Below are 26122 nucleotides of genomic sequence, written 5' to 3'. Positions count from 1 at the left end.
TTTTAACTCGCAGTGGCGTGACGACAGCTTACTGAAGCCTCAACCTTCTGAAAAGAAACACCTTTCTTTTCAGTAAACCCATCCCAAACTAAAACATCCAAATTCTCAGACCACAGTTGTGTCAGGGCTCAGCTCTTCCTGCAGAGCATTCAGGGAGAGTGCAGTGGCACTACGGCCTCTCCTTCCCACGCCAGATATGTCATGATCCTTTACAAACACCAGCATCAGCCGAAAGTCAATGTGCTGTTTGGCTGCCGATGACTACTGCATTTTAAAGGCCCGAGCAGCCAAAAATGCACCAGAAATAGAGAAAGCTCCCTTCTCAGAAACTCCTACTCATCCTTCAGATCTCAGCCCCAGAGCTCCTTTCTCAGGGGCCCTTTCTTATCCCAAAATCCAGTCGTGTCCCCCACCTTTTTTTTTTTTGATTGTTTTTTTGAGATGGAGCCTCACTCTGTCACCCAGGCTGGAGTGCAGTGGCATGATCTTGGCTCACTGCAACCTCTGCCGCCCGGGTTCAAGTGATTCTCCTGCCTCATCCACCTGAGTAACTGGGATTGCAGGCGCCTGCCACAACGCCCGGCTAATTTTTGTAATTTTAATAGAGGCAGGGTTTCGGTACAGTGGTCTCGAACCCCTGACCTCAGGTGATCCACCTGCCTTGGCCTCCCAAAGTGTTGGGATTACAGGCATGAGCCACTGTGTCCGGCCAGTCATGTCCCCTTATTACACTTACATAGAATCCTGCATTTACTCCATTACATTAACCCATTTATGCCTAGTGTTCCATTATTGAAACGCTAAGCTTGTGAGAGTTGTTTATATCCTACTGATCAAGGTCTGATGGCAAAAATTAAAAAATTTGCAACCTCCAGCATAAATGGGTTAATGATGGTTTTTACTTACATTTTTATTTGTATCATTGGTTTTCTATTCCTCTTCCCTGTCACCTTCCCTCAGATCACGAGCTCCGAGAGCCCAGTCACTTGCTGTGTTTCACTCCCCAGTGTCCCGGCATCTAGGAACACAGCAGGTGCACAATCAATAAAGAACAGAAAAACACACTTTCCTCTCAAACTCTGCTGTTGTTCTGCAAAAGATCTTCCAGTCTTTGATGCATGTGCATGACCGTGGGTGCAGCCTTGGCATTTGCACATTCCTCTGTTCCGGTCTTCAGAGTCATCATTTTTCATGGGAGAGCAGAACTTTTTGTTTCCCTCTAGCAACAATAGTCCTTTTAAGAATCAGTTCTCAGCTCCCAAAACATCTTTCTTCATGGTCCATGTTTTCCAACTCTGAAACCCACAGGCAGGGCCAAGTGTTAGGAAGACAGGACATTCACCACTTCTTGGCACCTTTGCTCCAGAAGAGTTTAAGTGTCTATACCTACTCCAGACCCACTTCAGATGGCCAGCAGGCAGCCCTTGGATGCCCCGCAGCCCAGTGTCACCAATAGCCCACCCTCTGCACCCACTCTCAGCACCAAAGAAACTGCCAAAGGAGCTCCCAGGACCCATGCCTTGGGCTCCCTCCCTCCACCTTGGTGCCTTAGTCTCCTCCCCGCATCATCCTTGAGAGGCATTATCTTGAGGGGAGCCTTAGGTTTTGCCATTTTACCAGACAGAATGAGAGCCTCAGGTGAAATGTTTTTGTTCAGGAGCTGTGTTTTGTAGGAAGACACTTTATTTATTTATTTATTTATTTATTTATTTATTTATTTATTTAGATGAAGTCTCACTCTGTTGCCCAGGCTGGAGTGCAGTGGTGTGATATCCGCTCACTGCAACCTCCACCTTCTGAGTTCAAGTGATTCTCGGGCCTCAGCCTCCCGAGTAGCTGAGATTCCAGACGTGCGCCACCATGCCTGGATAATTTTTGTATTTTTATTAGAGATGGGGTTTTGCCATGTTGCCTAGGCTGGTCTCGAACTCCTGACCTCAAGTGAAACGCCTGTCTTGGCCTCCCAAAGTGCTGGGATTATAGGTGCGAGCCTCCGCACCCGGCCTCAAGACACTCTTTTTGTGACAGGTCTGAAGTCTGTAGCTACAGGGCTATGGGGAGACCCCTGCACCACCTGGAGGCCAACTCAGCCCGCAGGCTGGTCAGGAGAGAGATGGACAAGGCATCAATTACAACAAATGTAGGGGAGAGGAAGAAATGCATTTTCCTCACCCATGGTAAAGGTCATGGCCGAAGTTCATAAAACTTTAAGAACACTAATTTAAGGGAATTATATACTTGCTTCCCCCAAACCCCATCGCCCCTGCAGTTCTAGATACAATCGAGTTTGTCTTGGAGAAGACCATTCAACCATGAGAGGCTGGGAGAGGGTTGCAATGATGCGCCACCCAAGAGCTGAGAGTTTCCAACCCCTTAGGCAGAGGCAGAGCCCAGCAGAACTTCCCGGTCGGGTGGGACAGGGATGCCTTGCTCCGTTTGTATTTGTAGCTGTGCCCCAAACTTCCTGTTGCAAACTTCATTTGCATCCGCCACCATGAAATCAGAAACAAGTGTGCAAATATCAGTGCCACTGAGTGAGACCAAAAGAAAAGGAGAACCCATCTCTTTTAAAAAAGAAAAAAAAAAAACAAGCAACAAATTGGGAAACAATACTTACAAAACACATATCTGATAAAGGACTCGCATCCAAAATAAACAAAGAACTTAAAATTCAACAATAAGAAAAAGACAGAACAGGCAAAAGATGAATAGCTACCTCACCAAGGAAGATATACAGATAACAAATAAGCATACAAAAATATGCCCAACATCATATGTCATTAGGCAATTGTCAATTAAAGTAACAATGAGATACCACTATACACATTAGAATGGCTAAAATCCAAAACTGACACCACCAAATGCTGACAGGGATATGAAGCAACAGAACTTTCAGTCATTGCTGGTGGGAATGCAAGACAGTACAGCCATTTTGGAAGACAGTTTGGCAGTTTCTTATTAATCCAAAGGTAGTAGTACCATGCCATCCAGCAATTGCACTTCTTGGTAGTTACCCAAACGGGTGGAAAACTTATGTCCACAAAAACCCTGCACATATTTATGGCAGCTTTATTCACAATTGCTAAACTTGGAAGCAACCACGATGTCCCTGAATAAATAAATACCCACATACTCATACAATGGAACGTTATTCAGTAATAACAAGCAATGAGCTATGAAGCCATGAAAAGACGTGGAGGAGCCTGAAATGCATATTGCTAGTCAAAGAAGCCAATCTGAAAAGGCTGCATGCTGCATGATTCCAAATAGCTGACATTCTGAAAAGGCAAAACTACAGGGACAGTAAAAATTCAGTGGTTGCCAGGGACTCAGGCAAAGGGAGGGAGAGACGAATGAGAGCACACAGGAATTTTAGGGCAGTAAAAACTGTTTACTCCATGATGCTGTGTTAGTGGACATGTGAGACCCACAGAAACATTTGTCAAAACCCACAGAACAGTACACCACAAAGAGTGAATCATACGTAAACTATGGTCTTTAGTTAATAATTTATCAATTTGCCTCAATTGTAAGCAATGTGCCGTTCAAATACAAGGTGTTGAGTTAGAGGAAACTGTGTGTATGGGTGGAGGGGAGCAGGAGTGTATGGAAATTCTCTGTATGTTTTGTTCAATTTTTCTGTAAGCTTAAAACTGATCTTTTAAAAAAGGCAAAATAAAGACATTCCCAAATCAACAAACATGGAGGAAATTCATTGCTAACAGATTCATCTTTTAAAAATTACTAAAGGAAGTTCTTGAAGCTGAAAGCTTCCCAGACGATAGTTAAAATTCACTGAAAAAAACAGAGTATTGGTAAAAGTAACATTTAATTATAAAAGATAGACACATATTTCTTCTCTAAACTGATTTTTAAAATAATTGTATAAAATAATCTGTATATAATTATATCGTTGAACCTACATTTTAGATACATATAACATACACTTGACATAACAGCACAAAGGAGGTAAGTTGAAAGCAATTAGCAATAATCGCGCCTCGGATAAACCTCATTGGCTACGATACTGCCACTGCGCAAAGCTGGTAAGTTGAAAGCAAAGCTGTATTGGAGTAAGACAATGACATCAGATTGTATCTTGAATCCATGGGAACAAATAAAAAGAACCAAACATGGTAAATAAGGTTAATATAACAAATACTACATAAAGTTTTCTTTTGTTCTCTCAGCTCTTTAAAAGACAAAATTATCTAAAGCAATAAGTGTATTTTTTTTTTTTTCGAGACAGAGTCTTGCTCTGTTGCCCGGGCTGGTTCTTGGCTCACTGCATCCTCCGTCTCCCGGATTCAAGCAATTCTCCTGCTTCAACCTCCCAAGTAGCTGGGATTACAGGCATGTGCTACTACGCCCAGCTAATTTTTTTGTATTTTTGGTAGAGATGGGGTTTCACCATATTGGGCAGGCTGGTCTTGAACTCCTGACCTTGTGATCCGCCCGCCTCGGCCTCCCAAAGTGCTGGGATTACAGGCGTGAGCCACCGCGCCCGGCCATAAGTGTATTTATTATAGGGTTTATAACATATATAAATGTAATATGTATAAAAATAATAGTATCAAAGAGGGAAGAGGGAATAGAGCTTTCCCTTTTCAGGACTAATGGTTCTATATCTCACTGGAATTAAGTTAGTATAAATCTTCTTAGTATGATAGCTGGGTGCAGTAGCTCACACTTGTAATCCCAGCACTTTGGGAGGCCAAGGCAGGCAGATCACTGGAGCCCAAGAGTTTGAGACCAGACTGAGCAGCATGGAGAAACTCCGTCTCTACAAAAAATACAAAAATGAGGTGGGTGTGGTGGTGCCTTCCTGTAATCCCAGCTACTTGGGAGGCTAAGGGAGGAGGATGGATTAAGCCTGGGAGGTCAGAGCTGCAAGTGAGCCGTGATCACACCATTGCCCTCCAGCCTGGGTGACAGAGCAATATCCTGTCTTAAAAAAAAAAAAAAAAAAGCATATGATAAGCCCTTAGAGTAACCACTTAAAAAAAAATTAAATGAAACATTTAGAAAAAAAGTAAAATAGCAAGTGTAAAGCCAACTACATCAAAAACATTACATGTGAATGAAGAGCCTAAGAGTTTGAAACTGTAGTGAGCTGTGACTGTGCCACTGCACTCCAGCCTGGGTGACGGAGCAAGACCCTATCTCAAAAAAAAAAAAATGAATGAATTAAATAATGCAACCAAAACTAAAAGCATTTGTGCTTCAAGGACACTATCAAAAAAGTTAAGAGAACCCACTGAATGGAAGGAAATATTTCCATATCATATATTTGACCCTATATCTAGAATACATAAAGAATACTTAACATCTCAATAATAAAAACACAATCCAACTAAAAAATGGGCAAAGAGGGCCGGGTGCAGTGGCTCACACCTCTAATCCCAACACTTTGGGAGGCCGAGGCAGGCCGATCACCTGAGGACGAGATTTCGAGACCAGCCTGGCCAACATGGAGAAACCCTGTCTCTACTAAAAATACAAAATTAGCTGGGTGTGGTGGTGTGCACCTGTAATCCCAGCTACTGTGGGAGGAGAATCGCTTGAACCCAGGAGATGGAGATTGTGGTGAGCCGATGTGGTGCCACTGCACTCCAGCCTGGGCAACAAGAGCAAAACTGTCTCGAAAAAAAAAAAAAAGGCAAAGAATTTGAATAGACATTGCTCCAAATAAGATATACAGATGGCCAATAATTACATGAAAAGGTGCTCAACATAATTAGCTATAATGGAAATGTGAATTAAAACTATAATGAGAAATAGCTGCATTCACTGGGATGGGTATAATCAAGAAAATAACAACTATTGACAAGGATGTGGAGAAATTAGAATCCTCATCCCTTGTTGGGGGGATCTTAAAATGGTGCAGCCAGGCCAGGCGCGGTGGCTCAAGCCTGTAATCCCAGCACTTTGGGAGGCTGAGACCGGCGGATCACGAGGTCAGGAGATTGAGACCATCCTGGCTAACACAGTGAAACCCCGTCTCTACTAAAAAATACAAAAAAAAAAAAAACTAGCCGGGCGAGGTGGCGGCACCTGTAGTCCCAGCTACCCGGGAGGCTGAGGCAGGAGAATGGCGTGAACCCGGGAGGCGGAGCTTGCAGTGAGCTGAGATCCGGCCACAGCGCTCCAGCCTGGGTGACAGAGCGAGACTCTGGCTCAAAAAAAAAAAAAAAAAAAAAATGGTGCAGCCACTTTGGAAACCAGTCTGGTTGTTAAAGCTAACCACAGTTACCATATGACCCAGCAATTTAACTCCTGGATACATACCTAAGAGAAATGAACATATACAAAAACCTGTATACAGATAATCCTATCAGCATTATTCATAATAACTAAAAAGTACAAACAACACAAATGTCTATCAACTAATGAATGGATAAAATGTGGTATATACATACAATGGAATATTATCTGGCACTAAAAAGGAATGAATGATACATGGAACAACATGGATGAACCTTAAAAAGAGTCCAGGTGAAAGAAGCATGTTGTATGATTCAATTTATATGAAATGCCCAGTAGGCAAACATAGAGATAGAAAGTAGATTAGTAGTGGTTGCCTAGGGCTGGGGAGGATAGAATGATTGGGGTTGACAGCCAGAAGGGTATGAGGTTTCTTCTGGGAGTAATAAAAATGTGTTAAAATTGATTGTGGTGATAATTGCACAATTCTGTGAACATACTAAAAACCACTGAATTGTATGTTTTATTTCTATTGATTGATTGATTGAGACAGGGTCTCCCTCTGTCATCCCAGCTGGAGGGCAGTGGTGTGATCACAGTTCACTGCAACCTCCACCTTGCTGACCTAAGTGATCCTCTTGCCTCAGCCTCCCAGGTGGCTGGGACTACTCTGGCTCCATTTTTGTATTTTTTTTTGTAGAGATGGGTTTTCTCCATGTTGCCCAGGCTGGTCTCAAACTCTTGGGTTCAAGCAATCTGCCCACCTTAGCCTCCCAAAGTGTTGGGATTATGGGCATGAGCCACTGCACCTGGCTGAATTATACATTTTAAATGGGTAAATTGCATGGTATATGAATTATATCTCAGTAAAGCTGTCACCAAAAAAATTCATGTATAAATAAAAGAAAACTTAAAATTCTGAAAATAGTTTTATTATGGAAACAAAATAAGGAGGGTAATTAAGCATGGAATAATTTCATTCTTGATAAAAGCATATTGATTATTACAAAATTTGAAGTGTTAGTTTATAGCCCAAATCTTTTAAAGAATTTGTGTCTGCTGAAATGAACTTTCATCCTTTGCAAAGATGCAACTTTAGTTACAGGGGGAACATATTTAATCTAAATACACATTGTCATAGATAAGACTCAGAGGATAATATATATAAAGCTAACTGTACTCATCTGTGTTAAATAGCTATACAAAGCTACTAACCTAAAGTATGAAAGGGTTGTTTATGAGACATTTCAAACTATAAGTTTGGAATTCTTGTTCCTTTGTGATACCCTTATTATACTAAATACATTTAGTGGTTACAAGTCCAGTGTACCTCTTATAGAACAGCACATAGAATTAGATATGCCAAGATTAAAATATTGCACATTTTAGGAAACTCAGAAATAATTCAAAGATGCTTTTATACTAAACTCAGCAAATTTGGTTCCAAAATGTCTTTATTATGAAAAACAAGTAAGCATAATGTTTAGACATTAATGTACAGAAAATAGTTGTCATATATATTCCTTTACAATTTTCACACCTGTTTATTTAAAGTGTTTATTCTACACATTATAAAACATAATAATGAGATCATGTGTCAATAGGAAATTGCTAAATTTTACTTGCAAATTTTTGTAGCTATAATTCTAATACACATTGGGATCTAAAACTATTGGTAAACAGCAACAATAGAGACTACATATTTTCTAAATTGGGCAAATGAAAGGAGAATATATTGAGATGTAAATCAGGAAGTAGTTATTCGCTTTACAAAAAGGTTTTAAATATGCAGATTAATTCATAACATACACCCTTTAAATACTAAAGCATTTAAAATAAGTTTAACAAAAAAGGCAACTTACATACTTTTTAAAACTCCATCAGCTGTATAAAGAGAGGCACTACTTTTATCCACAAAAAGCATCAACATTTTTAACAGTTCAAAAATAGGAGCCCAAAACAACTGATTTATCAGAAACAAAACAATACAATGGCTATTCACAGTGTAAGAAATTAAATCTATTTTTTAAAGCATGTTTTTCAGTCTCAATTTATAACACACTTTGACTTCTACTTCTGCTTTTCCTTAAATCAATCTGGACTGTGTGGAAGAATGCCGTAACATGAAGCTATTAGCAATCTGGGTTAATGCTCTACAAAAAAAATATGCTGTCTATATACGCAGAAAGTAATGAAGAAAAAAGTTAGCGCTGAAGTACAATGCATACTCCTTAGGTTCTGAAACTATCAGTCTAACAGAAAGCACCAAGATACAGATGCCAGAGTTAGAAAAAATACAAAGCAGCTCAGAATCAATATATCTTATTCAAGGTAAATTTTATGTTAGATTGTTTGTCTGGCATTTGGGACGCTAAATTAATTTAGGAGGCTAGATATCCCATCTCTACTTTTTTTTTTTTTTTTTTTGAGACGGAGTCTCCCTCTGTCGCCCAGGCTGCAGTGCAGTGGCAGGATCTCGGCTCACTGCAAGCTCTGCCTCCTGGGTTCACGCCATTCTCCTGCCTCAGCCTCCCGAGTAGCTGGGACTACAGACGCCCGCCACCACACCAGGTTGAGTTTTTGTATTTTTAGTAGAGCCGGGGTTTCACTGTGTTAGCCAGGATGGTCTGGATCTCCTGACTTCGTGACCCGCCCGCCTCAGCCTCCCAAAGTGCTGGGATTATAGGCGTGAGCTACCGCGCCTGGCCTCCATCTCCACTTTTAACAAAGATTTGCTTATTACTGAATTAACGTTATTAGTGAAAATAGCATAGTGAAGACTCTTTTTTGTGTTTATTGATGAGAAAACATTACTAAAATTTTCTTATGGAAAATGAGGAAATATATAATAATTTTTTGAAAATAAAAAGTAAACTTAGAAATAAATTCAAGGCAGTCAGGTGCAGTGGCTCATGCCTGTAATCCCAGCACTTTGGGAGGCCGAAGTGGGTGGATCATCTGAGGTCAGGAGTTCGAGACCAGCCTGGCCAACATGGCAAAACCCCGTTTCTACTAAAAATACAAAAATTAGCCGGGCGTGGTGGCAGGTGCCTGTAATCCCAGCTACTCGAGAGGCTGAGGCAGGAGAATCACTTGAACCTGGGAGGCAGAGGTTTCGGTGAGCTGAGACCACGCCATTGCACCCTAGCCTGGGAGACAAAAGTGAAACTCCATCTCAAATAATAATAATAATAATAATAATAATAATAATAATAATAATAATAGTAAATTCAAGGCACTTGTATCAGTGAGTTTGCAATATCAAGGGCAAAGAACATTTTTTATTTCTTCCAGAAATTCCTTCCACCCCAAACCCATAAACTCTTCTCCTCTCATAGTATATCTTTATTGTCAAACCTAACAACGGTAAGTTACCTAAGTGGAATTATTTGCAGAATTGTGAATCATTTGTTCACTCTACAAATAAGCGAAGAAATAAATGCTTTCTACTTAAAGTTGTCTAGTACTATTGTTTTAACTGCAGTTAAAGTAGAAGCAAATAAACTTATCTGTCATATTCAATATTGTCATTTCCATAATAAAGCTAACTTTTCCTTTTCAACTGAAGCTGGATGAAACATTCATTATTTAAAACACCCCATTAACAATTTTTCCAGATCGATTTTATTTAAGAAATAAGTTGACATAAAGAAGCAAAAGCAACCTACTAATATGTCAAACAAAACACAAGTACCAAACCTAATTCAGCACAGGTGACATAATATAAATCGATAAAAATTCAATTAAATATTTCACACTATGTAAAAAGTAGGGTGTTCTATTTCCCCTTCAAAATATGGAAGATGACTTTTATATTACATTGTTTTACATGCTCTAATCACAAGTACTACCATGTGACTATTCATTGTGTGCTTAGGTAACTATGGTCATATTTTCAGAAGGCTTGAAACAAAATACTAGTGACTCACTAGTCAGATGTACAGAGTCAACCTGAAGTACACTGCCTGCAACTATCTTAACATAGTTAAAAAATTATGTATAAAAGTGAAATGAGAACCACTGAAACGAATCTATCAGATATATGACATCAACATCAAACAATTCTTAAGCTCCAAAAGAGCAAAGCATCTGAGAATTAGTCTAAGAGTTCATGTACTTTTACAACATATGTATAACAGAAAATAAAGACAATGGAAAAAGCTCCCTTCTAATGTAGTGTACTTTACAACACATATATAACAGAAAATAAAGACAACGGAGAAATGTTCCCTTCTAATGTAGTACTTTAGAGTACTGAAAATGCAATTTTTGCAGCACTTTAACAAGTCAGAATTATGAAAATCTGTTCACTGAACAGGAGTATAAGGAAAAACTAAACATGTATCCCAACTTATGACACATCTATAGACTCCATCTATCCTGAAACTCTTAATAAGGCCAAATCAACGTTTTAAAATTTTCTCTTAATAAATGATTAAAAATATAAAAATACTTAAAGGAACATAGCATTTAGACTGTGAAACTGTATTGTAAATGTTATTATAGTTGTCATTTTTTCTTGATGTTGAAGACTGCATCACAGTTTCATAAATAACATTGCTTGTGTTTTATAATATATCTGCATGCAGAGGCACGTTTAACAACATCTGCATGTATCCCCAGAAACTGTTGCTCATTTTAGAACATTATTTTTATTCTGATAATGATTTAATTTTTTACTTAGTACTTCAGTAGAAAATATGTGAATAGATTGTATGCCCCATATCAGTATTTTAAAAAAAAACCTGAACAACATTCTTTTAAATGTCCATTAAAAAAATATATGTAACAGTTATTGTTTTATCATGATTAAATTGGCATCAAATTAATAGGCATAAGTGAAATAACTAATCATTTACTAGTCATTTAAAAAATGCAATAACATCATGCACTATGTATTACTAAGAAAGTGCTCACTTATACAAGCAGCGGATGAGGAGAAGAGTATCATGAAAATTCTAGATATATCTTTATGTATATCCTTAAAAATCACTTTCCTTTATATAATTTCCATTTTAATTAATTAATTAATTAATTAATTTTTTTTTTTGGGACGGAGTCTTGCTCTGTCGCCCGGGCTGGAGTGCAGTGGCCGGATCTCAGCTCACTGCAAGCTCCGCCTCCCGGGTTTACGCCATTCTCCTGCCTCAGCCTCCCAAGTAGCTGGGACTACAGGCGCCAGCCACATCGCCCGGCTAGCTTTTTGTATTTTTTAGTAGAGACGGGGTTTCACCGTGTTAGCCAGGATGGTCTCGAACTCCTGACCTCGTGATCCGCCCGTCTCGGCCTCCCAAAGTGCTGGGATTACAGGCTTGAGCCACCGCGCCCGGCTTCCATTTTAATTTAAATGCCACATATCTTCAGCTAACATTTAAATTAGTTTTTATTGTAAAACTTCAGTTGTTATACATCATAAAACACCTTCAGAAACTTGTTTGAAGGTAGGAATATTCTTTCCTTCTATTAAATAATTATATCACATTAAGTATTTATTAAATGTTATGTTTGAGAAATGTATTCTGACCTAGAACATATTCAAATTCAAGATCAATAGCATAATAGAAGGAAGATTTTATGGGGAAAATGTTGCAATCAGTAAAAGTGTTAAAGACCATGTAACAGTAAGGAAGATACCTGTCTGGAATATTGCGGAGTGGTATGCATCACATTTAATCAAAGGAGAGTAATGCTTGATCTTCTATTTCCCACAGAACTCTGGATCCAGTTAAGAGCAGAAGGGGGAAAGAAGCAGCAATATTTCAAATGTCCATACTCTGATCTGCAAAAGACACCGAGTAGGTAGAAGAAAACTGCGTTTTACTTAAGGTAGTCTTTGAAATGAAGGCTCTGTTATTTTTCAAGACTGGAAGGATATCACAGTGTTGATTTTATATACAAAGTAGGATCTGTTCCAGTATACTCTAGTGAAATAATTCACATATGGAGAATAGTTAATTTTGACCTCATGACAAAATCGCCCATACTTTGAGTAGGTTAGCTTGTCACCTTCTTCACAAACCATCTATTAAAAGACATAAAACATGATATTAAAAAGCTTATTAAGCTTATAGCAGAAATGCAATCAATATACAAATGACTATTATTTATATGAAAAAACACATTACTGCTAAACACTGTCTATAAACCATCTCACTGTTAGCAAACAGAAGCCTCTTCGTGAGTCACCACGCCCACTATACTCCTGAACTTTCTATTGACACTGAGAAACCAGTATGAAGGCTTCCAATTTTTAAAAGATTTAATCCTAAAATTTAGAAGGCAATATTTCCATAATCCATTATCACTGCTCGGAAGAACCTTATCATGCATCCTACCAAGGCTGATGTTTTCTTTTGTATGTTGAAAAAATACTTCAAACTACTTTTAATAAGCTGTCCCCATTATTACATAACTCAATTATATTCTTAGTTAAGTTCCAAAAATAAAGTTTAAAGATTACGAGTTTGCCGGATGCGGTGGCTCAAGCCTGTAATCCCAGCACTTTGGGAGGCCGAGACGGGCAGATCACGAGGTCAGGAGATCGATACCATCCTGGCTAACCCAGTGAAACCCAGTCTCTACAAATAAAAAACACAAAAAACTAGCCAGGTCAGGTGGCGGGCGCCTGTAGTCCCAGCTACTTGGGAGGCTGAGGCAGGAGAATGGCCTAAACTCGGGAGGCGGAGCTTGCAGTGAGCTGAGATCCGGCCACTGCACTGCAGCCTGGGCGACAGAGTGAGACTCCGTCTCAAAAAAAAAAAAAAAAAGATTACGAGTTTAAGTAAAGTCGTTTTTCTAAAATAAATAAATAACTTTCCAAATGGTTACTTACATGGCCATTTGCAATGTCTAATAAATCTTTAACCCTACAGCCTCTCATGGTTCCCACCTCATTGCAGATAGCATCCTCTACAATTAGGTAATTAGCTTTGTAAGATGTCAGTATTTTATAAATATCCTCAGCAGATCGCTTTGAATAGATTTGGTAGATCTGAAAGAATATAATTAAAATAAATTTTAAAGGACATTTAAAACTTCAATAAATTGAAACCATACATCGAGCACCTACTGTGTTCTCAGTACTGAATATTACATATGAAAAATATATTTATTTTTATATTTATCAAAACTCATGTTTGGATTATGTGGTGCTTTTTACCATAGTTTTGCTGAACTTATTAGATAATAAGCTCTGGATCTTATTAGATAATAAAGCTTCTCAGTCTTTCTGAAATGTTAATATTGGATCAGCTCTTGTTATCCTTCAAAAAGTAATAAAATCACAAATATTAGGCCCATAGTATCATATACTATTTGTCCTGAAAATACTGAGATTTGAAATCTAGAATGAATAAGATTCCAATCTATTTGCAGAATATCCAGTAGCTGCCTCCTACCTGTCACCATAGCTGCCTAGCTAGTACCCTCAGTTCCCGTGTCAACTGACATGCTAGGAATACCTACTTTCAACATTCTGCGGCACACAGAATGGTAATACATCAAGAGGAAGTGTCTCTCTCATTTCACACTACTAAATACGTTTCAGTGGGAATGGTTCTATCCTATCCAGCCTATACCTATTGATAGTTATTTACAATTTTATTTATTTTTAAGTGTTAAGAAACTGAAACATGCTATTGGGGCATTTATAAAAAAAAAAAAAAAAAAAACATTTCTACGCAATTGTAGTAACATTACTGATAGCCTAGAGCAGAGTTTCTCAACCTTAGCACTATTCACATTTTTTTTTTTTTTTTAAGACGGAGTCTTGCTCTGTCGCCCAGGCTGGAGTGCAGTGGCCGATCTCAGCTCACTGCAAGCTCCGCCTCCCGGGTTCACGCCATTCTCCTGCCTCAGCCTCCCAAGTAGCTGGAACTACAGGTGCCCGCCACCACGCCCGGCTAATTTTTTGTATTTTTTTAGTAGAGATGGGGTTTCACCGTGTTAGCCAGGATGGTCTCGACCTCCTGACCTCATGATCCGCCCGTCTTGGCCTCCCAAAATGCTGGGATTACGGGCTTGAGCCACGGCGCCCGGCCTGCACTATTCACATTTTAGGCCAGATCATTCTTTGTTGGGACAGGAGAGAGGATGTTCTCTTCAATGTAGATCAGCATTCCTGGTCTCTACTCACAAGATGCCCATAGAACCCCTCTTCCTGTTATGACATTGCAACAATCAAAAATGTCTCCAGACACTGCCAAATGTCCCCTCAGGGAACAATCGCCCCAGGTTAGGAATCACTGGCCCAGGGGATTATACAAAGATTAGCCACATATTACGAATTAGAGACTCTGTCTAATTTAACTGATATGGTCAGCCAGGTGCGGTGTCTCATGCCTATAATCCCAGCACCTTGGGAGACCCAGGCAGGCAGATCAATTGAGGTCAGGAGTTTGAGGCCAGCCTGGCCAACACGGCAAAACCCCATATCTACTAAAAATACGAAAATTAGCTGGGCACGGTGGCATGAACCAGTAGTCCCAGCTACTTGGGAGTCTGAGGAAGGAGAATCGCTTAAACCTGGGAGATGGAGGTTGCAGTGAGCCGAGATCACGTCACTGCACTCCAGCCTTTATGAAATTCTCTAAAACTGAAAAACAGAATATTGGGAACTCAGGTTCAGTTAATCATTGCTTTCAGATATGAAGTTACCATTTAAATTCATACAAGAGCGAGACTCTATCTCAAAAAAATAAAATAATTAAAAATATAAATAAATAAATAAATGGCCGGGCATGGTAGCTCACGCCTGCAATCCTAGCACTTTGGGAGGCAGACGTAGGCAGATTGCCTGAGCTGAGGAGTTCAAGACCAGCCTGGGCAACATGGTGAAACACTGTCTCTACTAAAATATAAAATATTAGCCAGGCGTGGTGGCGTGCGCCTGTAGTCCCAGCTACTCGGGAGGTTGAGGCAGGAGAACTGTTTGAACCTGGGAGGCAGAGGCTGCAGTGAGCCAAGATTGCACCACTGCACTCCAGCCTGAGTGAGACTCATCTCCAAAATTTTTTTTAAAAAAATTGTAATTAAAAATAAATAAATGATATGGTCTCATTTATGAAGTTCAGTTTGGATTTTAGCTTAACAACAAGTTTACTTAATACCTGCTATGTGCTACATACCGTAGAGAAAGAAAAAAGTTTGAAAAACAGTGGTTACTTTTTCTCATAGACAAGTTACATAAAACTTAAAACTCTAAAATGTTTAAATTAAATTAGAACCTAACTAGAACTCTGACCTAATTACAAGTAACTCTGAAATACCATATTAGAAAAGACCAATCAAAAGAAAACAAAGTCACAGAGTTTGTTGTTTTAAATCCACAAAAAATAAAATTCAGGAATATGCTGTCTATATTTTGCCTAAGCAACTCTATGTTTTGGAAGTGCAGCAAATACTCATCAGAGATGGCTGCTGTCTCTCAAGGAATCATTCTCAGGTCGATCTCCCCATCTCTGATCTCTCCCCTGCCTGCTTCAATCTGTTCTTTCTGCCATGACCATAATTACGTCTTCAAAGCAGATCTAATCATTCCACTGCCAGGTTTACTAAAAGTCATGTCTCTTAACTGCCTCAGGGATAAATCTAAATTTTTCAGCATGATATTCCAGGTCTGTCAGAATTCAGCCTCATTTTCTTTTCCAGTTTCAAGACTATACAAATTCCTTAGCTCATGTTACTTTTTCAGCCTGGAATCATATATATTTCTTTTCCAAACAAGTTTCTAATCATCCTTCAAAGCCAAGATTGAGGGACTGCCTTTTATAACAACTTCTTAGATTTTTGTAGGCAGAATTGTTTGACTGTTCCTGCTTTTTTACTCCTCTTTGTACCTTGTGTGTATCCATGTGTATGTGTATGCATGCAACGACCACTTAATAGTACAGAGTAATACCATAATAGCTAACTTTAAAATTGTACTGTGTTTCAGGCATTGTACATTATCTCATTTAATTCTCACAAGTAGGAGGTGAGAACTATCATTCTCACCTAATCTCCAGATTTAGTAACTCGCTCAAGGTCACAAAGCTGATACACAGCACAGCTAGCATTTGGGTTCAGGTACTCTGATTCCTGAGTCTGCATTCTTAATCTCTATATTACTGTATTTCTTCCTTAACTTAGAATGTGCTTAAAAACTGTATGAAATTATCTAAAATTGAAAAACAGAATATTCAGTTCATCATTGCTTTCAGATATGAAGTTACCATTTAAAGCCATATCAAACATTCAAAATAATATATTATCTAAACTATAATTAGATACCATTCTAATGTTATACTGAGTCAATAACTGCCCATTTATTAAAAAATAAATTAGTGTTTTATAAGCAATAATAGAACTTTGGCTGAGAAAGACAAAGTGTATTAACAAGACATTAATTGACAGTCTTCTTTTAAAAATTGGATTGAGGGCTGGGCACAGTGACTCACGCCTGTAATCCCAGCATTTTGGGAAGCCAAGGCAGGTGGATCACCTGAGGTCAGGAGTTCGCCACCAGCCTGACCAATATGGTGAAACCCTGTCTCTACTAAAAAATATAAAAATTAACTGGTCATGGTGGCGGATGCCTGTAATCCCAGCTACTCGGGAGACTGAGGCAGAAGAATCACTTGAATCGGGAGGCAGAGGTTGCAGTGAGCCGAGATCGTACCATTGCACTCCAGCCTGGGTGACAGAGCAAGACTCTGTCTCAAACAAAATAAAAAATAAAATAAAAATTTGATTGAGAACAGTATTTTAAAAAGAATGTTAGCCAGCTGTGGTGGCGCATGCCTGTAATCCCAGCTACTCAGGAGGCAGAGGCAGGAGAATCGCTCGAACCAAGGAAGTGGAGGTTGCAGTGAGCCGAGATTGTGACACTGTAATTCAGCCTGGGTGAATTAAAAAAATGTTAGCTGGCTGTGGTGGTGGGTGCCTATAATCCTAGCTACTCAAGAGGCTGAGGCAGGAGAATCGCTTGAACCCAGGAAGGGGAGGTTGCAGTGAGCTGAGATTGCACAACTGTATTCCAGCATGGGTAAAATATTACACATTAGGTACCTTGACACTTTGTGGAACATTAGGTATTTTTCTTAGAAACATATCAATATTATTCATAAAACAAAGAACCTAATATTTTAATTTTGGGTCTCCTCTTGGTTAAATGTATTATGAATTACACAGGTTTTCCGAAACGGAAGTTAATTAACTCTTTTAAAATTGTTTCGACTCTTCTAGCTACCTAGAAGCATACATATACTGCAGACTATGCTAAAATACAAAGTGCTGGAAAAGAGATCCAAATGCAGAATTGAAAATGCCTTACATTTTCATTTCTCTTGAGAAGATCATCATCATTGTAAAGAGGCAAACTTGTCACCATCCATCCAGTGCATAATTTAATCGCACCCATTAACTGTGGACTCCCTGCAAACACAGCTGCAACTGGAGCTTGCCTTCTGCAAAGAACCATAAAGATTTGCACACTGAAAAGGCGAGTATACTATTTAGATCACTGATCTATATCAACTCTGAAACACCAGACAACTTACAATGTTTATACATTTAAATTTCAACGTCAGTTTTCATTTCATTTCATTTCATTTATGGATTCATTAAAAAAAAAATGGGCACCTAACTATGCACCAGACACTTGTGCTGAAGATACAGAAACTTTTCTAAAAAGAGGGAGCAGGGGAAGGCAATAAATAGTAAACATATATATTGGGTGGTGATAATATGATTAAAAATAATGCAGCGTAAGGGGACAGTAACCAGAATATATTATTTTAGATAAAGTGGCCAGTTCAGTGGTGATACTGTGAATTCTCAACTCCATCTTTTGCAAATTAACTACGTACAACCCAGCTTCTTCCAAATCCACCTCTCCTTCTGCTCCTTCTCTGTCTTTACCCATGTGTCTGTCTCCAGGCGGAAAATATAGGATTTCTCCACTCTGAATCATTATCCCAAGTCCCAGACAGATGCTACTTGCAAGGTGGAAAACCTACAAGCAGGTCCCAAAGGGCTGTTCTAATACATTCACTTATTTATTCACTGTCTGAATTTAACATTAAGCACCTACCTCTATGTGCTAGGGATAGTGCCAGGCTATCAAAAGAAAGAGATGGCATATATATATGGCCATAGTCCTCAATAGTGAGGAAGCAGATATAAAACACAGTAATTGTACCCAGTAACATAAATGTTCAATAGGTAATTGTTTGGGCCTTTGCTGTCTTTGAAAATACTGTTGTAAATCATACAGAGATGTAACTTCCTCTTTTGTTCATGATAACACAAGGCAGTATTCAACAATAGCAAATAGAATTCACAAAAAGTATTAATGGGCAATAGTTAAGGATGATCTAAAGAAAACTATTTTTATAAAATACAAGATGTTATAGTAACAAGACATTATAATAAAACCTTGTTTCTGTATACCTATTCTATAAATCAATTTAAAATTTCTAGAAACACTTTTTGTCTTTTTCCCCATATTTTTCTGGTCTTTTTTGATAGTATTTCATCACTTTTTCATGTCTTCTTATCTTCTTTTATGTCTTTAATAAATTTCAATGTAGTTATTTTGTAGTCTCCATCCATGGAATAGACTGGTTACAAAAATGGCCACAATAATTCCTCTCCCTATGGTCATGGTCTTGGAGGGAACGCTAGTCATCATCATGTGACTTGCTTTGGCCAATAGGACAATAGTAAGCACTGTGTAAGCAGTGACTTAAAACATGCTTGACATTGAGAATTGCCCTCTCTTGCTGCTCTTGGGAGTTCTACAACTACCACCTTGTAAACAAGCCCAAGCTAACCTGCTAGATGATGAGAGACAGAGGTCCAAGTCAGTTTGATCCCCTCAGGTGACACAGAGCCAACCCTAGACTTGTGACAGAGACCCTGCCAGACTATCCAGTCCCAGTGAAGCTGGGCCAGACCAAAAGAATCCTCCCCAGCACCCTAACCCTGCTAACTCTCAAGATGGTGTGGAATAACCCATGTTTACTGTTTGTAGGCCACTAAGTTTTGTGGCATTCTGTTATGCAGCAAACCCTAAATGATGACACAAATTTTATTATCAGAAATAGCTAGAGGTCTAATTCTGCTGTTTATCACAAGCTTCGTTGAACTGCTTATGTGTTTTATAATTTTAGAGCTTACCCTCATGAAACTTTACTTATGGAATCCTGTATAACATGGGTTCAAGATGTTAGCATCCTGTATAACATGGGTTCAAGATGTTAGCATCTGTATAACATGTTCCAGACCAACTCCAAACCACTTTTAATGCTAATTTTTTAATTTGGGGTTTCTTAGATTACACAAGCATAATTTCAAATTACACTAGACAAGTATAATTTCAAACTATAAATCCACATGAATTCAGATCCATTGCTATAAACTGAGAGGGGAGAATTTTTCTGACCAAGAGATGAATGCGAGAGAGACATGCTTTCTTATCTTCTTTCTCTACTGCTTGGTATCCTGCTATTCCATCCTTCCACTGACTAGGTATTTGCTCTTCTATCCTTTCACTGTCAGTGTAGCCTTCTGAGGGTCTCTGAGTTACATATGTGTGTGTTGGGGGGTTCTCAATTCCAATTCCCTGCTTCCATAGGCCTAAGACCACATCTCCTGTCCTGTGTGGGCATTAAAATCTAAAACCCCTGGTTATCAAAGCTAGTAATCCACTGACAATTCACCTCCAACACAGGGCAGAATAAGCATCCCTTTGACTCTCTAAATAAAAGGATAGCTCTTCTTTTTTATCCCATATTTCTAAGTGTTTGACAATGGCAGTTTCAAATCTCATACCAACCAATGCTATATTTTCAAGCCCACGGAGATGAGCAGAAAATTAGAATCACTAAGGTCCAACAAAACCTAAATACCCCTAAAACTCCTGAGTTTGATGAAAAAATTTGGAGAAGTATTAATTTATTATTTCCTGTGAATTCATTAGATAGCATGCAGTGATTAATTAATAGCTTAATAATAGTCTTGGGCACTTCAATCCTTACTTTATCCAGGTCATAAGTTCCACTGTATCTGGGTCATAGAATTCCTGTAGTTCCATTAATTCTGTCATTAATCTTGGAAAAAACTAAAATGCAAAAAAAAAAAAACCCAAAAGGTGTATGTCAGTAATTAGAAAGTTTAAAGCTGTTCCACAGTATTTCAAAAGACTAACAGACTAACTTAAGGCAAATGATATTACAACACCTTTTGCATGGAAAAAATGTCATGATGGATCTCTTTGCTTTCCTTCAATGGCCTGCTTATTTTTCTCAATCCAAATAATCTATTTTATGGTTAATTCACTGCTTTGACTCAATAAATAATTTTGTCATTACCAAACAATAATAAATTGATCATCAGTTGTATCTTTCAGGCACACACATAATAAATAAATAAATACATTTTCAGTTCCAATAATTTGCAGAATTTATATCATTTCATAGATGATAAAGTTTTGGAGTTACCAAAATGTGTTTCAATATTAATTCCTATTTACTCAGCAATTTCCTTTGCCAATTATAAACTGAATTAACACTAGCATTAGACTGCAGAAAACAGCATCAGGTGGCATTCTAGAAATGTTTTAGCCCTTCTACAATGCTCCTAACAACAAAAAAAATTAAGCATTACTAAGAATATTACATTTTATTTTGTTAGGATAGTGTCTCAACATGTTTCCTACCCACACATATAAATTTATCACTACCCTTGTAGATAAAGTACATTTTATTAATATAAAAATCTAATTTTTTTACCTCTTTCCATAAGCTGAGACCTATTATAGTAGGCACAGCCATGCTCAGAATAAGAGCCTAAAATATGAAAGCAAAAAGGATTACAGATAAATACATTTCAGAATACATGTTAGAGGTAATAGACACTACTCTATGATCAATCATATATCTCTATAGTTATACAAAATTTCAAAAAAAATGAAGTCAACATAGAACCTAGTTCACAGAATAAGATGTGTGAAAACTAATGACTTTCAAAGATATTAACTTGGAAGTAAAGTGAGACATAAACATTTACTATAAAAATTTAACACAGAACATTAAAAAGGTAATGCTCATAATTTCAAATGGCAAGTCGATATTTGAAAAATTTGCCAGAAATCTGTGTTATACAGATCTTACAAAGGATAGTACACTACTACATGAAAAGCTATCAACAAAAAAGACAATGAATTAACACAAAAAAAAATAACTAATATACATTAGTACACTAGTCTGTTAAAATAAGAATGCATAAACTCTCCTCGAAATAAGACTGGCAAAATACAACATGAATATTATTAAAGATAATGTATCATCGTCCTGCTATAATAAAACCTGTTCTGCCTACTGTCCCATGTCTTTTAGTGACCCTATGATCCACCAGAAACCCAGGAAACATCTAAGATATCTCCCTCTTCCTCATTTCCCCATACTTAATAAGCAGTGAGGCTTACTGATCTTCTGACTACTTTTTCATTCCAATCTGGCATACTACTAATCGAATGGGCTTTGGAGTCAGAAAAACCTGGGTGTGGCTGGGTGTGGTAGCTCACACCTATAATTCCAGAACTTAGGGGGCCAAGGTGGAAGGATTGCTTGAGTCCAGGAGTTTGAGACCAGCCTGGGCAACATAGAGAGACCCTGTCTCTACAAAAAAAAATGTTTTAATTAGCTGGGCATGGTGGCGTGTGCCTGAAGTCCCAGCTACTCAGGAGGATGAGGAAGGAGGATTGCTTAAGCCCAGGAGTTTAAGGCTACAGTGAACCAGGACTGTGCCACTGCACTCCAGCCTGGGAGAGTCAGACTCTGTCTCAAAAAAACAAAAAAAAAAAAAAAAAAAAGAGAGAAAAGAAAATCCTGGGCGTGAATCATGATTTCCATACTTAGAAGCTTGGCAATCTCAAGCAAGTTATTTAGCCAATTAAAGCCTTGTTTTTATCTATAAAACAGAGAAAATCTAGGACTGAATAGCATGTGAAATGCTTCAAACAGTACCTGACATAATGAGCATTCAATAAATTGAAGCTTCAATTACTTCTATCCACTCTGCCTCCTCTGTGACTGAAGTTTGTTGCCTGTGGACTATCCTTCACAGAATTGTAAGAGTGAGCAAATAGAAAATACAAGTCTGACTCTCTCGCTTTCCATGAGGCGTACACATCCCAATTCCTTCCCACTGCCGATGGCATGAGAGCCAGCTCCGCAGGATGACACTTAGGGACCCCATGGCCTCACCTTCCTCCATTTCTCCAGTCTCATTTCTTGACCACCCCTACCTACCTCACACTTTGTGTGCCAAGAAAACTAAATATATTGTGCCTTTTTCCCAGTCCCTTTGATTACATCATGTTCTTTGCCTACCTCTGTGTCTATTCCTTCTACCATGAATACCCTCTCTTTCCCCTTCATTTGCCTAATAACTAAATATCTTTCCAATCTCAGATTGGAAAGCCTTATTTGAGTGCCTAAAAAAAAAAAGAAAAACAGAATTAAGTAGCCCTTCCCTATGTTCTAAAAGAACCCTATGAAAAGTTCTTTTTGTTTTTTAGGAGGCAGGACGGGGAGAGAAGGAAGAGCTGGCAGGTTGGAGAAAGTGGAAGCGGAGGGAGCAGGGGACAGAGGGTAGAATTCTTATTATCTGTTTTTACGCCCAGAGATTATAATCCACTTGATGAAATTAACTAAGCTATAATTATCTTTGTATCCCAAGCACACAGCAGGCAGAATGGAATGTTCCATTCATATAGAAAACATACCATAGTTCTAAATTAAACCAAGAAAGATATTATAAAAATTAATTCTTGGTGGCCTCTCACATTACTGATTCACTCACATTTTTACCTTTTATTTTTTAAGCTGTATGCATTAAAATGCATTACTTTGATAATCAGAATTTTTTTTTTTTTTTTTTTTGAGACAAAGTCTTGCTCTGTTGCCAGGCTGGAGTGCAGTGGTGTGATTGTGGCTTACTGCAACCTCTGCCTCCTGGGTTCAAACAATTCTCAATTCTCAGCCTCTCGAGTAGCTGGGACTACAGGCATGTGCCACCATGCCCAGCTAGTTTTTTTTGTATTTTAAGTAGAGACAGGGTTTTACCATGTTGGCCAGGCTGGTCTTGAACTCCTGGCCTCAAGTGATCCACCCATCTCAGCCTCCCAAAGTGCTGGGATTACATGCATGAGCCACCGCGCCCAGCCCAGAAATTATTGAAAAAAATGTTTTGCACAGGATCTGTTTTTCTACCTGTAAGTCATCACGTAATTTACTCATGCTATTTCAATTGTATTCAATGTAGTTTCCACTTATTAGCTTTGATTTTATATAATTAGAAGAGAAACAAATACTTAACGCAAAATAATGACTCACCAACAATATTGGGTGTACAGTTCTTAATCGAAGCCACTTGAAAAGTGTCATCCAAAGTTCAGGAGAACATACACCAAATGCTGCTAACATGCACACATAAGGAATCCAGATGTACTTCAAGCTGGAAAACACAAATGGAGTCATACATGAGACATCCTGTGAACATCATTATTATCTAATTTCTCTCCTTTGAGCTCCTTCCTGCTACTCACGAAAATACCAAAATGTTAAGGGACAGTGAAAAAGCTTAGCCTCTAATTTTCAGCAACAGATTGTTATCTAGTTTTTTAAAAATCAAGCAGACATGTGGTCTAGCAAATTAGGATAAAATAAAAGCATTAATACTGATGAGGATACAGGAAAATTGTATTCTTGGAGAGAATATAAACTATAGAGTCTTTTCAAAAGGCAGTTTGGTGGACTGGGAGTGGTGGCTCATGCCTGTAATCCCAGCACTTTAGGAGACTGAGGTGGGTGATCACTTGAGGCCAGGAATTTGGGACCAGCCTGGGCAACACAGTGAAACCCCATCTCTACCAAAACTACGAAAATTAGCCAGGCATGGTGACATATGCCTGCGGTCCCAGCTACTTAGGAGGCTGAGGCAGGAGGATCACCTAAGCCTGGAAGGCAGAGGTTGCAGTGAGCCAAACTTGCACCACTGTACTCCAGCCTGGGTGAAGAGCGAGACTCTGCCTTAAAAAAAAAAAAAAAAAAAAAAAAAAACCCTCTAAGATAGGCAATGCTATTTCTAGTAATGTAGCCTGAAAATATATTAGCATAAGAGTATAAAGATAGACACACAAGGGGTCTTTTTTTTTTTTTTTTGAAGCGGAGTCTCACTGTCGCCCAGGCTAGAGTACAGCAGGTGTGATCTTGGCTCACTGCAACCCCCGCCTTCTGGGTTCAAGCGATTCTCCTGCCTCAGCCTCCCAAGTAGCTGGAATTACAGGCACACGCCACCATGCCCAGCTAATTTCTGTATTTTTAGTAGAGACCAGGTTTCACCATGTTGGCCAGGCTGGTCTCAAATTCCTGACCTCAAGTGATCCACCCGCCTTGGCCTCCCAAAGTGCTGAGATTACAGGCGTGAGCAACCACGCCTGGCCACACACAAGAGTTTTAACTACAGCATTTTGTTTTACTAGCAAGAAAATTGGAAAAAACAAAAACAAAAACAAAAAAAAAACTTCTGTTCTTCAATAGGTATTGACTAAATAAATTATTATAAGAAACAAAAAAGCAAAATGCAAAACTTCATGTGCAATGTTAACCTAATTTTTGCTTTCTGTTTTTTTAAATGTAGATATATGGCACAAGCAAAAATAACACCTGGGGCTGGGCGCAGTGGCTCACACCTGTAATCCCAGGACTTTGGGAGGCTGAGATGGGCGGATCACTTGAGGTCAGCAGTGTAACACCAGCCTGGCCAACATGGTGAAATCCCATCTCTACTAAAAATACAAAAATTTGGCCATGTGTGGTGGCTCTTGCCTATAATCCCAGCAAACTGGGAGGCTGAAGCGGTGGATCACCTGAGGTCAGGAGTTTGAGACCAGCCTGGGCAACATAGGGAAACCCTGTCTCTACTAAAAATACAAAAAATTAGCCGGGTGTAGTGGCAGGTGCCTGTAGTCCCTGCTACTCGGGAGGCTGAGGGAGGAGAATGGCTTGAACCCAAGAGGCGGAACTTGCAGTGAGCCGAGATCATGCCACTGCACTCCAGCCTGGATGACACAGCGAGACTCTGTCTCAAAAAAAAAAAGTTAAAAATTTAGCTCTTAAATTAAAAAGATTAAAAATCAAGGTGTACAGAAAAAAATTAACTTGTATCATTAGAAGAAAATACATTACTTTATGTTGTAGATGTTAAAGAAAACAAAAGGAGCCCATCTCCGTAGGAGATGCCAACTGCTAAAAATGGAAGAGGAAAAGTTTAGAAAAATTAATAGATATCAGTGCTTAGTACAGATTATCAAGAAAAAAATAACATTTCAAGGGACAACTTTTGCAATAAATACTAAGGAGAACAACCAGACCCTTCTATGATATATTCCCTGGTGTCAAACTCAGAAGAGACTGGAAGAACCTGGGCCTAGAGTATAAATGTTAACCACTGCAGTTTTATAAAACAGCAAAGCCACGGAATGGAGAAAATAAAGAAATATCCAGGTGGGGTACAGTGGCACACGCCTGTCATCCCAATACTTTGGGAGGCCAAGACAGTAGGATCATTTGAAGCCAGATGTTCACGACCAGCCTGGGCAACAAAATTAGACCCTGCCTCTACAAAAGAATTTCTTTTTTTAATTTTCAAAAATTAAGAGGCTGGGTGCAGTGGTTCACACCTATAATCCCAGCACTTTGGGAGGCTGAGGCGGGTGGAACACCTGAGGTCAGGAGTTCGAGACCAGCCTGGCCAACATGGTGAAACCCCATCTCTAATAAAAATACAAAATTTATCATCATCACTGGCCATCAGAGAAATGCAAATCAAAACCACAATGAGATACCATCTCACACCAGTTAGAATGGCAATC

The 26122-nt window shown here is 38.8% G+C and overlaps 1 protein-coding gene and 1 pseudogene across 4 annotated transcripts in view; both read right to left on the bottom strand.

Moving 5' to 3' along the window:
- Positions 1 to 3869: 3869 nt before the first annotated feature.
- On the bottom strand, positions 3870 to 4045 carry LOC111549737 (annotated as a pseudogene).
- A 7524-nt stretch (positions 4046 to 11569) lies between these two features.
- DPY19L4 (dpy-19 like 4) overlaps positions 11570 to 26122 on the bottom strand; it is a 74577-nt gene continuing 60024 nt past the window's right edge. For all 4 annotated transcript variants that reach the window (XM_023222871.2, XM_023222868.3, XM_023222867.3 and 1 more), the window contains 6 exons: positions 23583 to 23703; positions 20976 to 21032; positions 20223 to 20305; positions 17516 to 17648; positions 13037 to 13195; positions 11570 to 12226 (listed from right to left, as the gene is read on the bottom strand). In XM_023222871.2, the coding sequence (XP_023078639.1) occupies positions 12062 to 12226; positions 13037 to 13195; positions 17516 to 17648; positions 20223 to 20305; positions 20976 to 21032; positions 23583 to 23703 (718 nt within the window). In that variant the 3' untranslated portion in view covers positions 11570 to 12061. The remainder of the gene's footprint in view (positions 12227 to 13036; positions 13196 to 17515; positions 17649 to 20222; positions 20306 to 20975; positions 21033 to 23582; positions 23704 to 26122) is intronic.

The sequence above is a fragment of the Piliocolobus tephrosceles genome, chromosome 7 (genome assembly GCF_002776525.5).
Source record: "Piliocolobus tephrosceles isolate RC106 chromosome 7, ASM277652v3, whole genome shotgun sequence".
Lineage (NCBI taxonomy): Eukaryota > Metazoa > Chordata > Mammalia > Primates > Cercopithecidae > Piliocolobus > Piliocolobus tephrosceles.
Note: the sequence above shows the minus strand (reverse complement) of the source record. Positions and strands in the feature narration are given on the sequence as shown.